The 15,429-nt window shown below is 39.8% G+C and overlaps 1 protein-coding gene across 1 annotated transcript in view; it reads right to left on the bottom strand.

The window, feature by feature from the left end:
* Positions 1-6,053: 6,053 nt before the first annotated feature.
* LOC106948285 (meiosis 1 arrest protein-like) overlaps positions 6,054-15,429 on the bottom strand; it is a 39,344-nt gene continuing 29,968 nt past the window's right edge. The window contains exons 6-11 of the mRNA XM_015033864.1: positions 14,413-14,554; positions 12,355-12,418; positions 12,140-12,282; positions 11,238-11,353; positions 11,034-11,118; positions 6,054-8,373 (exon numbers count right to left, since the gene is read on the bottom strand). Of these exons, the coding sequence (XP_014889350.1) occupies positions 8,164-8,373; positions 11,034-11,118; positions 11,238-11,353; positions 12,140-12,282; positions 12,355-12,418; positions 14,413-14,554 (760 nt within the window). The 3' untranslated portion in view covers positions 6,054-8,163. The remainder of the gene's footprint in view (positions 8,374-11,033; positions 11,119-11,237; positions 11,354-12,139; positions 12,283-12,354; positions 12,419-14,412; positions 14,555-15,429) is intronic.

The following is a 15,429-nucleotide window of genomic DNA, read 5'->3' as shown; positions in this document are numbered from 1 at the left end:
TCGATAATTATTGATTAGTTTATTGTTTTGAATATCTGAAATGCAGCCAAACTGATGGCATGACCTTTTCCTGTTTTAGTCACAGTTTTCACTCTTTTGATGAGGCATAGTGACAAAATCTTGAACTGCTGCTGCGCCACTCAGCGGGTTGTTGCTAAGTAACCAAAGAAGGAGTGCGTTGCTAGGTTACCAAAGAGAGTGAGTTGGTTGATTCCACCAATCTTTCTTAGCTTCCCTTAAGAGGTCGAGCAACTAAAGCCTTTCCTCTGCCTACATCTCCCAGAACATAGATTGTGCTATAAAATGGCTGGAATGTACAGAATACTTTTGCTATGAATCTGACATCAAAAACTAATTTATCGGCTTATTTATTTCTGAGATCTCCACCACTTGTGGCGTTCAATACTTCTCAGTCCCTGGTTTCGTTTTGTCTCACACCGACTGATTAGGGCCCCACCGACTATAAAGCTCATGTCGCCTTTGCAACAATCACTTCCTCTGCCTTTTGCACCAAACTTCTCAACTCGTCTGACCTTTCAAACTTGTGCCAAGCAGTTCAGCTGACTTCGCGCATGAGCTGACTTTAGGCACGTTTAGGTGTGAAAATTAGCCTTTTGTCCTGAAGTGCATAAGTGAAAATATGTTGAGCAAGTCCAGCCACATCTTTTCTTTTGTTGTTGTTAATTCTTGAGTGTGTTGATGTGATAATTTTATGCAAACTCAGATAACAAAAACCCCCCAAACCTAATAGTTTCAGATCAGCTTCAGCAGGTTCACACTGATCTTAGACAGGAAGCATATTAAGAGGAAGCCCTTGATAATTTAGGTCGTCCATTTTTTTTAAATTTTTTTTAAAAGTGTGGACTGCCTCTGCAGTAAAAGACAGGATCACGCTGTGTAGGCTAGGCTGTTTTAATGGCGGCGTCAACATCCACACAAACAGCCTGTAACCTTTAATATTTCAGACACCGTCTCTCACTTTGCAGCTTTTTTTTAAAAGTCATGTTAGATTTACAGAAAGAGAAACAGAGAAACCTGTTGTCGGTGCAACGACAACAGGCACTGAAACTACGTCTTACCCAGGCAGGTGCTTCTGTGTGATGGCCACTTTCTGAATCAAAAAGCAAAGGGAATGCACAAGCATCGCTCCAGAAATTAAAAGTTCAGCCATCAATTTGATGATGCAGCACTTGCAATTTTGACTAGGAATAACTCATTTGCTTTGTGCATCTCTTACTTCACACCCAACGGTTGTGAAACTGCTGTTAGCATAACAGCGATACTGTTATGAGTGTCAGTGCTAATGAGGAATATTCGCAATATCCTAAAGCTGCGTTTCTGTGTTGACTAATTTACAGGAATGTTGGATGAGTGGTGGATGAAGACTTTTTTATTTATTTATTTATTTATTTATTATTTCTTTGTTTTGTTGTTGAGAGCTGGAAAACTGAACTGAAACACCAGCGCCGTAAAAACCAAAATAGGAGCAGAAACGCCCAGCCGCTGCTTTTTTTATCTTCTCTCCGTGTTTAAGCTCTTAGTTTGACTTGCCTTGTCAGAGTGAATGTTTAGAGGAAAAACTGATCTGAACTCGTCTCTGGACCAGCTATGCTAAATAAATCAATCAAAAAAAAAAAAAAAGACTGCGACGTTTGATGACAGCAAGACATTTTTTATGCTATGAGAGAAACAATTTTTCAATGGACCAAGTACTTTTTAAGGAATTACCGACTTAAAACAGTCTCATATTTTTGACGAAAAGTTACTTGTAAGTTGGCTTTGCCTCATTTGAAGTGTACTGAGATATTTGCACTAGAAACTGGACAGCAAAAAGTCTGTCAATAAAGCCTCCAGACGAAGAGGCGTGCGTTGCTACGCGGCTTCAGAGACGACTGCTGCCATCGCCGTTTTCCACAGTTCAGACGGTGCTGCTAATGTGATGCGCTCTTCCTTCCTGTTTCTGCTGCAGAACCTGTCCGGAAGTGAAGCTAAACAGTTTGATCTTTGTTTTATTCAGAGGATTTCCTGGTGAACCGAGAGTCAGGTGCCTTTTGGATCCTGTCAGCAGGTCTGTCGTGAGTCATTCAGTGAAAAGTGACCTCTGCCCTGTCAACCCGCCACAAAGCACTTGCACTCTGAACTAGAGTAGGTGTGATTGGCTTTATTTCTCAGGATGAAACAGAAAATAGTTTTTTGTTTTCCTTTCAGTGACTCCTGGTGTATGTGGCGGCACAGGCTCGAGAATACAAAAATCGGGTTTATTTAAAAGTTTCACGAAAGAAAAATACAACAATTTCAAATGTTGATAAGATATAAAAGAAGGCTTTACCAAATTTAATTTAGTAAAACGGTAAAATTAATTCAGTCTAGTCTGGAACATATCCTTAATTCTGCTTTAACATTTTAAAAAGTGATGTGACAGCGAACAAGTTTGAACGTTTTATGGATTTTGTCTCAGGTTTCCACTTCACCCCAACAAGATTAGCTTCTCAGGAGAACTGGTAACGTTTACTTAAATTGGTTGATTTCCAAATGTTGATCCTGGTTTTGGTCCCAAAACCAGTTTCAATCTGTGTTTGGGGTCCAGTGTAAACCGCTGAAAATTGGTCACAATTAGAGCTGCACAGTCCACTGAACTACGAACGTCTTTGCGTTACGAACGTGTGCGGCGTTGGAGGACGTTCAGCTCTTGACATTCTGCAGTAGAAGTTTGTTTTTTATGGCTAAGATGCTGCGGCTCACAAGGAGCGGTGGAGTCACAGCGATGAAGAAAAACAAAATAAACGCCAGCAGAACGTGGGCTGTTTACGTCTCACTTCGTCACCTTGAAATGCAGTGGAAGCTCAACATCAATGGTGACCAAGAAAAACAGCTGCTGCTCCAAAACAGACGCCTCTGAGAAACTGCATCCGCAGGCAACGGTTGAGCGATTCCACCAACTGACAAGAAGTTTGTTTGAGTTAGTAAGTTTGAGGCTGTCCCAGTCTTACGCTGCATTCCAGTTGTCCTTGGAACTGGGAAATTCTGACTTCTCAGTTGGAAAAATCAACTGGAACGCTTTCAGAAGTCGGGTTTCCCCAGTGGGGAAACTGAGTTTCAAGATGGCCGCTCCTCGCATCAGCGGCAGTAAGGATGTGGTGGAGACGTTTATTTTTACGAAACACACGTGTGAGAGCGAATCTAAAACCAATGTTGCATGTAAACCCAACAAAATAAAAGTGGAGTTTGGTTTTGGAAAGTGAAGCTTACACTGCAAAACTAAATCTTAAGTATTTTTGGTTGCGTTTGTAGTACAAAAATAACTTACAAGTAACTTTTCAGCAAGATATTTGAGTTCAAGAAAAATAATTTCTTAATACTGATGAAAGTACTGATTCCACTGGCAGACTTTACTTATCACAAGACATTTTTAGCATTTTAAAAGCAAAATAATTTGTTAGTGGTATTAATATCTGTTTAGATGTATTTCTCTTCTAGATGAAAGTATTTCTGGATCAGTGCTTGGTTTGTGTGTGTGTGTGCGTGTGTGTGTTTCCCCGTGAGGCAGATGATGTTTGCTTTTGTGTAACATTGTTGACTAAAAACCAAACATCATGCTTACTAGAAAATCTGACAATTTAAATGATTCTGCACAGATCCAGACAGAATCATGCTACGAGGCTGCAGACGTTTAACCAGAGGGAAGCAGTAAAGTCGAAATGATTTATCTTTAAAGACGTTTGCCTTGCAGCCTGAAGTAAACTCTTGCTCCTTCCGCAGGTTTTTCAGACCCAAAGCTTCAGTCTGATGTGATCTGAGAAAGGACTTTCTTCTAATGTTGAGGAACTTCGACAGCTGTCAGCTGCACTCCTGAATGTAAAGCAACATTTAGCTGAAGCTAGGATGTGTTTCCTCCTTCTGTTTCAACTCTGCGGTAAGAACCCCTTTCACTTTTGAACATCTGATAGGGATCTGTGCGTTCTGCGTTCAGAAACACCCGAAACTGTACGGCTTCCTCCCCGCTGAGCGTGAAGACCACCCCGGTGTATTTTTAGCTCCTAGCGTGGGCTAAGCCCCCGTACAGTCATGGGTCTGAAAGAGAATCTTACTCATTTCTCCTTAGATCTTTCTCTGAACTACCTGAAGGAAATGACAGGTCTTCATGCACGTCATCGCTCTGCTGACCTAAAAATAAAGGCACGTGTGTGTGGTGTGCATGTGCGTGTGCGTTGAGTGTGTGTGTAAACTACAAGGGTTTTAGCACAAAAGTGAGTCGTCAGGAGGAAGAGGATTGTTTGGGTCTTTCGTTTTCAGTAAAATGCTTTTATCTGCAAAAGTCTACTCATTTACAGCCTCTACACAAAATCTTACCAAGTTTTTTTATTTGTTTAGTTTCTAGTGCATTTAAAATAAGACAAAACTAACTTACAAGTAACCTTCAGCAAGAGACAGGAGCTTGTTTTAAGTGAATATTTCCTTAATATTTATGAAAAAGTACCAGTTCTCCTGGCAGATTATTTCACTTATAAGATGGGGAAAATATCTTGTCATAAGTGAACAAAAATTGTCAGTGGAATTAGTTCTTTTTATCATTATCCAAGAGTTATATTTTGCCTAAATGTTACATGTAAGTCAGTTTTACCTTATTTTCAGTGTGCTGAGATGTTTGTACTATACACCAAACCAGAAAATACTTGGTAAGAATTTGCACTGCAAAACATAAAATTGATTGTTCTATGCATTAGTCTTGGGTATAAGCAAAAAAAAAAAAAAAAAAAAAAAAAAAAAAAAAAAAAAAGGGAAAGAATCAGGATTTTCTAGACAATTCAGACTTGAAAATTTTTTCCCATTTCTTTCAAACAATTCTTGTTTGGTTCCTGCAAGGTCCTGACTTCACCTCCTCACTTCCTCCCTCCCAGAGATGAACTTCCTCTTCCAGTTCTTGCTCAGCTTTGCTGGTAAGAGACATGATTATTATTATATGTTTTTCTTTCTCCCTGAGTCTGAATTGTGACTCTTGTATGCTTGTCTGGATTCCTGTGGCCTACATATGGGGACAATTGCAGGAAAACGACAGAGACAAAGAGAAGCTAAAACATAATTCTGCTTCTGCTGCAGATTGTTGCAAAAAAGGAAATGGAACATTAAGAATAAAGCAGGAAGTCGCAGAACTAATATTATCCTAGAACAGATATAGATGAGTTAAAAGAATCATTCTTTTAGACTGTGTGAATGCAGAAAGTTATTTTTGTTGATCACACTGGAAACTTGCCGGAGAAAAGTAATGTTTTTCTCAGTAAGAAGAGTTTCAAGAATGATTTAAAAATGTACACAAATGTACAAACCTAGAGCAGATAATAGCTCCTCATCTTGATATATGGAAATAATCAAGTTTAGCAGTTTAGCATTAGCTTCTGCTAATTGTTTTTTGTGTTTAGCGATTTAGCATTAGCTTCTGCCAATTTTGTTTGTGTTTAGCAATTTAGCATTAGCTTCTGCCAACTTTTTAGTGTGTTTCTCGGTTTAGCGTTAGCTTCTGCTGATTTTTTAAATGTATTTAGCAGCTTAGTGTTCATCTAATTGGCAATTTTAGTGCAAAAATTAATTCTCCATGTCAGCCATGGTGGCCAGCTTGAAAATGTTAAAGTTATCAGTAAATATATAATTTTTGCGGGTCCATTTATGTTTGGTTAGACACCAACAGTATTCATCTGTGGTACATGCTGGCAGTTGTAGTGCAAAAATAAATCTTCCTTGACGATCATCTTGAAAAATGGCCGCCACCTTGAATTGTTAATGACCAACGCTTATTAAAAAAATCCCATCTGTGTCTTCTATCCACATGAGAAAGATTTTGCTGAAATATTAAATTATCTGCTGTACTAACTGGTGTAATTGGTGAACTAGCATGGTGGTGGCAGTATGGTGCTGGGAGGTAACGTTCACTGCCATCAGGATCTTGAGTTTGATGTTGCTGTTGCACAGTTAGGAAGTCAGTGGGTGGTTAAAGGTTAGAAGGTCAAATGCTCTCCTTTCTCCTGCAGTCACTTAATGTCACAGAGATTTTACGCTGATAAAGTTCCTAACATATGTTGCTTTTATTTAGTAACCCAAATGCTACAGAGATAAGAAATATATAAATATAGAACACAGTGAAGACACACAGCAGAGAGAACTGAGTTAAAAGATGAACTGTTCACTTTCTACATGGATGAACCGTTAAAATCACACAAAAGAAAATCAATTAAACACAAAGCAAACACCAAACTGCAGCATTAACGAGTCAAAATGTAACAGCAGAACAACACGAACGGCTGCCACGGCATTTCAAGCAGAAACAAGCACACTTTTGTCCTCCGATTTTATTTAAATGTGAAGTGTGTCTGACGGCGTCAGGATCAAACAGAAGGACCTCCAGCTCCGACCTTCTGACCCTCAACGCGGACAGAGGGGCTTGCCGCTGCTCTGCCTGAACCAATTTATGAAATCTGCACGCGCTGACTCAACTTCTCCGCTTTTTAAGGTAATTAAACGAGAAAAGACGCCGGAGAAAACAGCGAGGGGGAAACGTCAGCGGAACGTTGCTGAGGGCCGAACTTTAGGCCTCTGGGAACAAAACGGTTCGCTGTGGTTTGGGGTTTGCGAACGCGGAGGAGCTGCGGTGTCATGCAAGTCACTCGCCGGCGCTGCAAGGTTCAGCGGGGGGGCGGAATGGCGGGATCCTGATTAACTCTGTGTGAGCATCTGCCTGTGTGTGTGTGTGTGTGTGAGGATGATGCAGCTTCCTGAAGAGGAATAAATTAAGACGAGTGACGACACAAATGTGTTCAACCGAGCGGAATCTGCGTAAGAACGTGAATCATCGACTCAACGGGAGCAAACGCAAACGAAGCCGCTTCATCGACTTAACGTAAACCGCCCGGCCAAAAGCACCGCGGGAATTTTCTCACTTTCTACGTTCACTGTTTCACAGAAGACTCACGCTGGAGATCTTTATCACTCGCTTGATTCTGCTTGCAGGCTGCGGCCCCCGCCCTCCGGAGCGGGAGGGGCCCAGCAGAGAGGCCCCCTCTGTCTGCTGCTTTACAACAGAGACTCTGTGTTCAAACTGGGGGTTCAAGGGCCAAAATGAAAAGAAACGCGCACTTGTGTGTGTTTTTGTCTGTGGGGCTTCATGCACACATCACTGTACGTACGTGGTGTGTTTACTCTCGTCTTTTGGGGGGTCTTAAATTAAAAGCAGGAAGTGATTTTTTTACAGAAGCTTTGATCTGCCCACATGAGGAACCTTTTGTTCTTTCTTCCTCCTCATTACTGAAGGAAGCCTTCATTGTCCTGCTGCTTCCCTTCATCTCGTATTTTTCACTCTTTATAGGTTTGCAGTTTTGAAGTGTGCTGCCTCAGCGTTCTGCACGTGGCACCAGCTCACCCCCTCACAGGTTCACTTCAGCTCTTACTATAGATGTTCTGGGAATTCAGACACACGTTTGCTCTGATATCTGCAAGTAAAACCAGCTGTCTTTGAATGTCACCTAATTAGTAACGACAGTCCAATTTGAGTACCAAGAAAAACAAACAACAGCCTGGTCACACAAATTGCTTGTTACAGTACTTGACTTGGACCATTTGAGATATGACCTAGTCAAAGCCCAGACTTAACAGCTGATGTTCACTGGGGTTTTCCATCCAAAGTCAAAAAAAGCTTGAGGTTATATCACAAACAACAATTTGAAGGTTTTAAAGCATAATGTGGCTTGATGGGGGTTTTATTTGGGTGGTTGGGTGAATTTAAATGCACACCACACTTATCAGATTTTCACCGTTTTAAGAAAAATAATGACAACCACATATCATTTTCCTTCCCTCTTCACAGTTCTGCTCTGTAACCTTAAATCCCAATAAAACACACCAAACGTTTGTGGTTTCGACTAATTCAAAGGCTACGAATACATTTCCAGGGCACTAAAGCCTCAAATTAAAGCATTTTTCGTTTTTTTTTTAACAATCTCTTTAAATACTTTAAGAGCCATGTGGGTGCTCGTATGTTTTACGACGAGCCCAATTAGCCAAATGAGAGCATATTTGTGCTGACTAAGGTTTGCTGCCGATGCAGGGAAACCCCTTTGCGGCGCTCACCTCTCCCTTTCTCTCTGACTCCTTTCTTCCACTCATCATTCATTGTTCTTACTGTAAAATCAAACAGTCATCGCCGCCGTCGCCTTCCTGCAGAGGAGGGGCCGGGGCCCGGCGGCCGCTGCTGAGGAAGTGCAGCGCGGGGCGGGAGGCCTTCGCCGGAGGGGGTCCCAGCAGGGAGGAGGAGCAGGGGGAGGCGGAGGGGAGCGGAGCCACGGTGGCCCTGACCCTGCTGCTGGGTCCAGGCTGGCGGTTTGGAGGCTGCAGCGAAACAACACACACATTGTGTCCGTGTGTGCAGAGGAAACCTCCTCGAGACCAAGAAACGCATTTTTTACGCATTTTAAACACATTTTTATCTAATTTGTAACTGTGGATGGTAAAGTGCTGTTGGACTGAATTAAGCTGAGTTGAGATGTAGATCAAAAAACAAGAGCAATGATTTCCAGGGTTTATCGTTTTTCTACCAAAAACCGGATGACAAAGTCGCCGGTCTGGTGCTTTGGGCTCCAACTTTTATTTTCAAGGACAATTTTATTTCCAGAAACTTCAGAATTCATTTTATTTGTTTCTTTTTTTGTTTTTTGGCTTATTTTGGATATTTAAAATGTCTTCCAGTTTCAGAGTTAAATATTCATTAGAATTTAAAGTTTATTGATCTTTGAGAATGTGGTGGTTTTGCATTATAACCATTATTTTACTTAAAAATGATTTCAAAACTACAATACTATCGTTTGATCCAGCAAAATTTGCTATTGTGACGGAGTCAGTGACGACATCCGTAAGAAAAAGCCTGAAGGAGTCTCAATGCAGTTCTTGAGGGAACATTTTCCCCTCGTTTTCACTCACTGCGATCCCATCCCTTTAGCAATTTGACCTTTTGAAAATAAATTTGCTTCATGGAAACACGGTAATTTTGAAAAAACTCAAGTTTTTTGCACGAGGATGAGGTGGATTTTTTATTTTTTAGTTTTGGCCGTATCAAATTTGATACAAAACTGCAATGGAAACACTTTTCACACCACAAGTCCTAACATCAACTAGTGGATGCTACTGGGGCCTGACTGAGCTTAAAATATTTAGCAAAAAATCCATCCATCCAATTTTGGGTTAAAAATTGGGTAAAAAAAATACAGAGTTTAAAATGTAAAAATGTCTGGGTATAATTCATGTATGTTAGTCAGTTCAGTGTCAAACAGTATTTCAAAAATAGCTCATCTCCTTTGAATAAAAGTGATTTGTTTTCAGATTGGCAGGTTATTTTGGAACTGAAGCATTATAGTTCTCAAACTTTCAATCTTTATTTTTGCTAAGTAAATGTCTTATTCTTAGAGTACAAAGCAAAAACAAGGTTCAGCAGATTCTAAACTAATTTAAGAAATAAAAAAATGGGACGAAGACGAGTAAAAAACAGAGCCCCGAACACTGTCTTCCACTGAAGCGAACTATTTGCATGTCAGCAGCTTATCGGCCATGATGAGTCACACGGCCTGCGGCGACGGCACCGCGGGGCCAAAATGAAATAAAATGGCAGCTTGATGTGCCTCCTCAAGCAGGAGGCCGCTTGGAAAATGGGTTTAGTTTGAATAAACGATTAATGGTGCGAAAGACAGAGTAGGAGTCAAAGCACGGCGATGTTGCAGCGGTGACACGGCGATGTCACCGCTGCAACAAGAAACACGAGTTGGCCGTTAAAACTGTTCACCGGAAATACGACGACAAATAAATGCAACGAAATTGTATTTTTAAATCCGAGAAGAATCACCTTTTGTTGTAAGTCTGTTTTTATTTTAAGTAATCTTGCTTTTCAAATGGCCTGACCACAGGCTTGGTGTGTCACTGAGCTTTATTGGCCGGTATGAGTCACTCTGGAAATATTGAAATACAATAAAAGAATGATTCAAGGAGAATTAGTTTGACTCAGCAGGACTTTCAGTCTTAATGTTCAAGACTTGGAGCCGAGCGTGACTTCTGGTCCCAGACACAGGCATCACCGCAGCAGAACAGCTTCTAGAGTTTTAACTTTTTACACTTTTAATGCACAAAGAAAAAAAGATTAAATACCAACGTTTTAGTGTTTAACATGTTGCATTAATCTTAAAAAGAAAATAAGTTGCATTTATAAATTGACTGTGTTTGATTTTGGATCTCAAGTACAAAATAAATAGTGCATTGATTAATAAATAAATTGATAAAATCAATAAATTGATTAAAAATATATGTTATATGAGTAAAAAAAGAAACAAATAAGTAAAAAAAAAATCCATTAAATGAACTAAACCGAATAATAAAATAAAAAAATGCAATAAATAAATAATAAAAAATGCAAAATAACCAAATAACTGAGTAAAATAAGTAAATGAAATAAGTAAATAAATGTGAAGCGGGGAATACGAAAATGTATGAACCCCCTCCCACTTAAAGTTTGGTTGCATTGAACAAAACCAAAAGTCCCTTTTAGGAGTCGGTATCTACTGGTTTTAGTTCAACGTCTTTTGTTTTCATGCGGTGGCTGTAAATAGCTTTATCTTTATTTAACAGTCTAAATAAAAACAACATTAGGAAATTAATTTGCCTTTCATTCAAATAGATGATGCTAAATGTTAGTTTTTAGGTCTGACCGAGCTCAAAGGTCAAAATTAAAGAATAAAAATAGTTTGCAGTATTTGACTAGCCAAACCAGAACACAAAGAAACTTTTATGTTTTCCTGTTTATTTGGACTTTATTTAGTCTTGTCTGTGTGAACTCTGCACTGCCATCTAGTGGGTCACTCAGGAACTAAAGACGTGAGGAGGAAGTTATCCTAAAAAGAGGCTAAATTTAAGCTGTCCTAGTTTTTATGTGTAATTGGCTCTGGAACCGCAGCGCCAACGTTTCCATTGCTCTATTATTTCCATGAGGAGCAGCTGTTGACCTTTACCTGCCGCTGCTGTCGGCCGCCTGCGTTCCTGCCGCTTTCTGCTGCCTGCGGCTGCTGCTCTCTGTGGGCGGCTGCCGACTGAAGCCTGAAATAAAGAGAAAGAGATGCACGATAAGCCCCTCATGTTGTCATTCCTCGTCTCTTTCTCTCTCTCTCTCTGTGCTTGAGGTAGATTTCACGGTGGGAGCAGATAAGGCGGCCGACCTGTACGGGTACCGCGGCTGTGAGAGGAGCGCTCTGCTGCGGAGGTGCTGGTACAGGTTGCTGCTCAGCAGGAGAGGGTTCAACACAAAGTCCTCGTCCAGCTGAGAGAGGCAACTCTGAGACACACAGAAAACACAAAAACCTTAGAGGAACCTGCGCAAAATCCTTTTTGTCCCCAGTAAATATTGTCCAAGACACTCATAAAATGTGCCTGTATGTATATATACTGTAACATTTTATAAACTGTGAGCTTAGTCTAACCTAAATATTCGGTTTTATGAAGCTGCAAATTAAGTAAACACTAATTTCCAGTAAAATGTTCATATTTTTTTTACTTAGAATATTTATTAGCAAGTAAGTAAAGATTGTTTATAAAGTGCCTTCAACAGCCACAAAATGATATACAACGTAAATAAACATTTACTGTATACATGATGTGATTATTAAAGGTAAAGAAGCAAAATAAAATGATAAATTGGAATATTTTCCTTCCTCACAGCTCATTATCCCTATTAGAATGAATGTAGCTCACCTAAATTAGAGGACAAATACATATATAGATCGAAAAGATTCACATTTTATCCACTTTTGCCTGTAAGCTTTGAAAATCTTACCAGATCATTAAAAGTATTGATAAACTGGAAAGTTTTACTTCCAGTTTTACACTCTTTGGTCTTTGAATATGTTGCTATGAAGTATGAGTGAAGGAAGAGGACAGATTGACTATTTTCATGTATTTAATTAAAAATTAACCTTGTCAACTATAACAGAACATTTTTTCTGAGTTGCGGAACAAGAAGAAGGGCATCATCTTTGCCAGCTTTTATAATAAAATCTACTTACATCAACAAATATATTTCTATCTAGTGCAATTTCCATTAAACAAACAGATGTTACTGAACCTGTATGCTGTTCATGGCATTTGGTGAGGGGTCCTGATTTGAGACGGGCAGAGAGCAAGGCAGCAGCAGCTCTCTGGAGGCGACGGGCTTCAGGAGGAGGGAGACAGATGGAGACGGCTGGAGGACGTAGTGGGAACACACACCTGTCCCAGGTACGACAAGAGGATGTGAAGATATGAAGTAATAAACTGTGTGTTTGTCTTTGAGACACAGACCTGAGCCTCCAGCTGAGGATTTCTTATCAGGCTCCACCCTCAGCAGCAGGAACAAGTCTTGATTCTGAAGGTGGACGAAGGAGATACTGCATTAGAAATCGGCTTTTAGTGTGCAGCAGAGAAATATGGAGAACTGGCGCAAAGCAGTCATAGCAAATGAAGGTGATAAAAGAAAGCAACCATGTGTCATTTGTCTCAGCATTAATTCATGTTAAACAATTAATGACTTGTGAAATGTTCATTTTGAAATGAAAATGCCACAAATGGCATAACCAAAAGTAAAAAACTTTGCAAACTTGCAAAATGGAAGTCCTCCAGACCACTAGGGGGAGTCGACCACCAAATCATATTTGATCATACCTCAGTAGAAAGTTTGTAGGGGAAGAAAGAAAAGGCATTCTATGCTGCATGTCTCTATCAAACATGCTGCCTTTTACATTATGGAACAGGAGGATATTTACATAGTTAACGTACTCCCGACTCCCCCTAGTGGTCTGGAGCACTTCCATTTTGTGGAGCAAGTTTGCAGCCTTTTGTACTTCCTGTTGCTATCCTGTTTCTATATCCTGTGATTGCAGCATTTTTCTGTTGCGTGTTTTTTTTTTTTTTGTGTACATCTGTGTTTCATGTGTTTGCAGCACATTTCGCCCTGCTCACCGAAGTAAGAAACAAAATCATTGATATATCAGAGTCTGAAAAGGATTACAAAGACATTGCTAAGGATTTGAATGACCCCCAGTGAGAAAAGAGGCAAACCTCTCTGAAATGGCTGGGGAACTAAAATGACTCCAAAAATGTACTGACAAGGCGACGAGGTCACAAAAGAACCTGGAGCAAAGTCTTAAGCATGAGAGGCCTCACTTCCTTTAGCGGAGGTCAAATAATCATGATTCAGAAAAACAAAAGAGACTCAGCAACAACTGCCTCCATGGGAAAGTTCCCACCACTAAAACCACTGCTGACCAAAAGGAACACAATGAATAAATACGAAACAGAACCAAGATGACTGCAGGTTTTCATCAACTCTAATGTGAGACTTAAGACTTTCTTGAATGGACTTTCAGACCTGTACCAAGGTTATATAGATATCAATCAATAGCTAAGACCTCTCAGTGGGTCAGACAGGTGCTTGAAAAGAAAAGTCCTGCAAGAAAAAAAATGCATTTAGTCCTGCCATGACAAAATTAAATACCTGTGATTAATGTATTTAAGACCAACTTGAATTTAAAAAATATATATTTAAGACAATTTAAAGCCTTAATTTTGGATGCATAAATTTAACACTTTTAAGAGTCTGCAGACATGTTGAGAACAATGACCAGAAGCACAGCAGCAAAAATACCCCAAAACAAAATAAAGATTTCCTCAGGGCCTAGTCAAAGACTGGACTTTCTCTGTTTGAGAATCTCTAGAGTGGTTGAATTAAAATAATTCTGCAAAGAAGACTGAGCCAAGATAGCTCCATATGACTTAAAAGACTCATTGTCAACCATGTTGGTTTGGATAGTTTTCTTTTCCTTGAATAAATCAATAAACAATATTTAGAAGGTAGCAGATTTTTGTAATCAAACACCAGATACTTAGACAAGCCAATGTGAGAACAGGAGATATAGAATAAAAGTAATAAGTCCAAATCTTTTCTGAACTGCTTCAAGCCTGAAACCCGATGACATCACTGAGCTGTTTTCTCAGGCTTTGTTTAGCTCGTTTTTATTCTTTCACTTTCCTCCTTAGCTTTCTGGGCTTTAAGTCTTAAGACTGACTTCTCTTTTTCTGTGTGGCTGCAGCTCTTTCAAAGGTCATTTAAAAACATATATTTTGGCTAAGTTTGTAAGTCTTGTTTGAGAAATAGCATCAATTAGACTGAACGTTGTTTCATTCCTTAAGTGCCTGGTGGCTCAAATTGGCATCATACCTAAATTTACACTAATTTTAGGTGCAATTCAAATTCAAAAATACTTTATTAATGTTCAAACTTATAATCACAGTAATAATTTTGCACATCTGAATACATTTTGCTGTCATCAGTGGGAGAATAGTGTTAGCTTGTTTACACACCCGTAGTGTCTGGCAGAGTGCATGGAAAAGGCTGTTGTTGGTCTCCATCTCATCCCAGTCCAGCTGCCAGCAGGTGGTGGGCCGGATCACCAGCGGCAGCCCGTACAGCACACTCTCACACACTCCGTCTGCATGCAGGACCCTTCAAAACACACAGTCTCACTTGGGATTATAAGCATACAAGATTGAAGGAAATATGAGGCTTTTGTTTTAGATTTTTTTTACAGCACTATTGGCCTTTATTCATAGAAGTTAGATAGGAAATGGGCTGGGAGAGATGAAGGGAAAATATGCAGCAAATGCCCCAGAATCAGTAATGGAACCTTGAATGGCTGCATTATTGACCAATGTCCTTTATTCGGAAATGTTTGGTGACTAGATGTTGCTAAAAATACTCCTGACGTGAACCGTCATCTCTGCAGGTCCTTCACAGCGTAAACTTTTCATTTCTTCTGAGAACTTGCTTAACTGTAGGTTAATGCTGTGACTCATTTATGTAAAACACTTTTTTCCTGAACACAGATGCGCTTGCATGTCGTAACTGCACTTCCACAAAAAATGCAAACGCCATGCAAATCAGGATAACTGATGGAAACAGGCCTACATCACTCCAAACACCTCGGTCTCTACTTTCTGTTGTGAAGGCACAAAGGTCTGAGTTAGAAGAAGTGTGCATCAGTTTGTGGTGCTGTTTGTGTGTGTGTTTACAGGAGTCGGTGACATCATCTCTTGAACATCAGCCAAGTATCTGTTGTTTGGTTCTCAGACGTAAGCATATGCAAAGCAGCAGTACAGTAAATACTCATAAATATGAGAAACAAAAGAAAATAAAAGGAAAATATGGATTTCAAGCACTAAATAACTTTCACTACTTACATAAACAACATAAAATTGCAACAACTTGATTTCATTGCACTGAGACAATAGTTTGTAGCCAATCAAAGTGAAATGAAGGAATAATTAAGAATGAAGTAGGAAATTAATTCCATCCATCCATCCATCCATCCATCCATCCAT

This window comes from Poecilia latipinna, unplaced genomic scaffold (assembly GCF_001443285.1).
Source record: "Poecilia latipinna isolate Pla-1442-1.1 unplaced genomic scaffold, P_latipinna-1.0 Scaffold281, whole genome shotgun sequence".
Taxonomy (NCBI): domain Eukaryota; kingdom Metazoa; phylum Chordata; class Actinopteri; order Cyprinodontiformes; family Poeciliidae; genus Poecilia; species Poecilia latipinna.
This window is presented reverse-complemented; position numbering and strand designations above follow the sequence as displayed.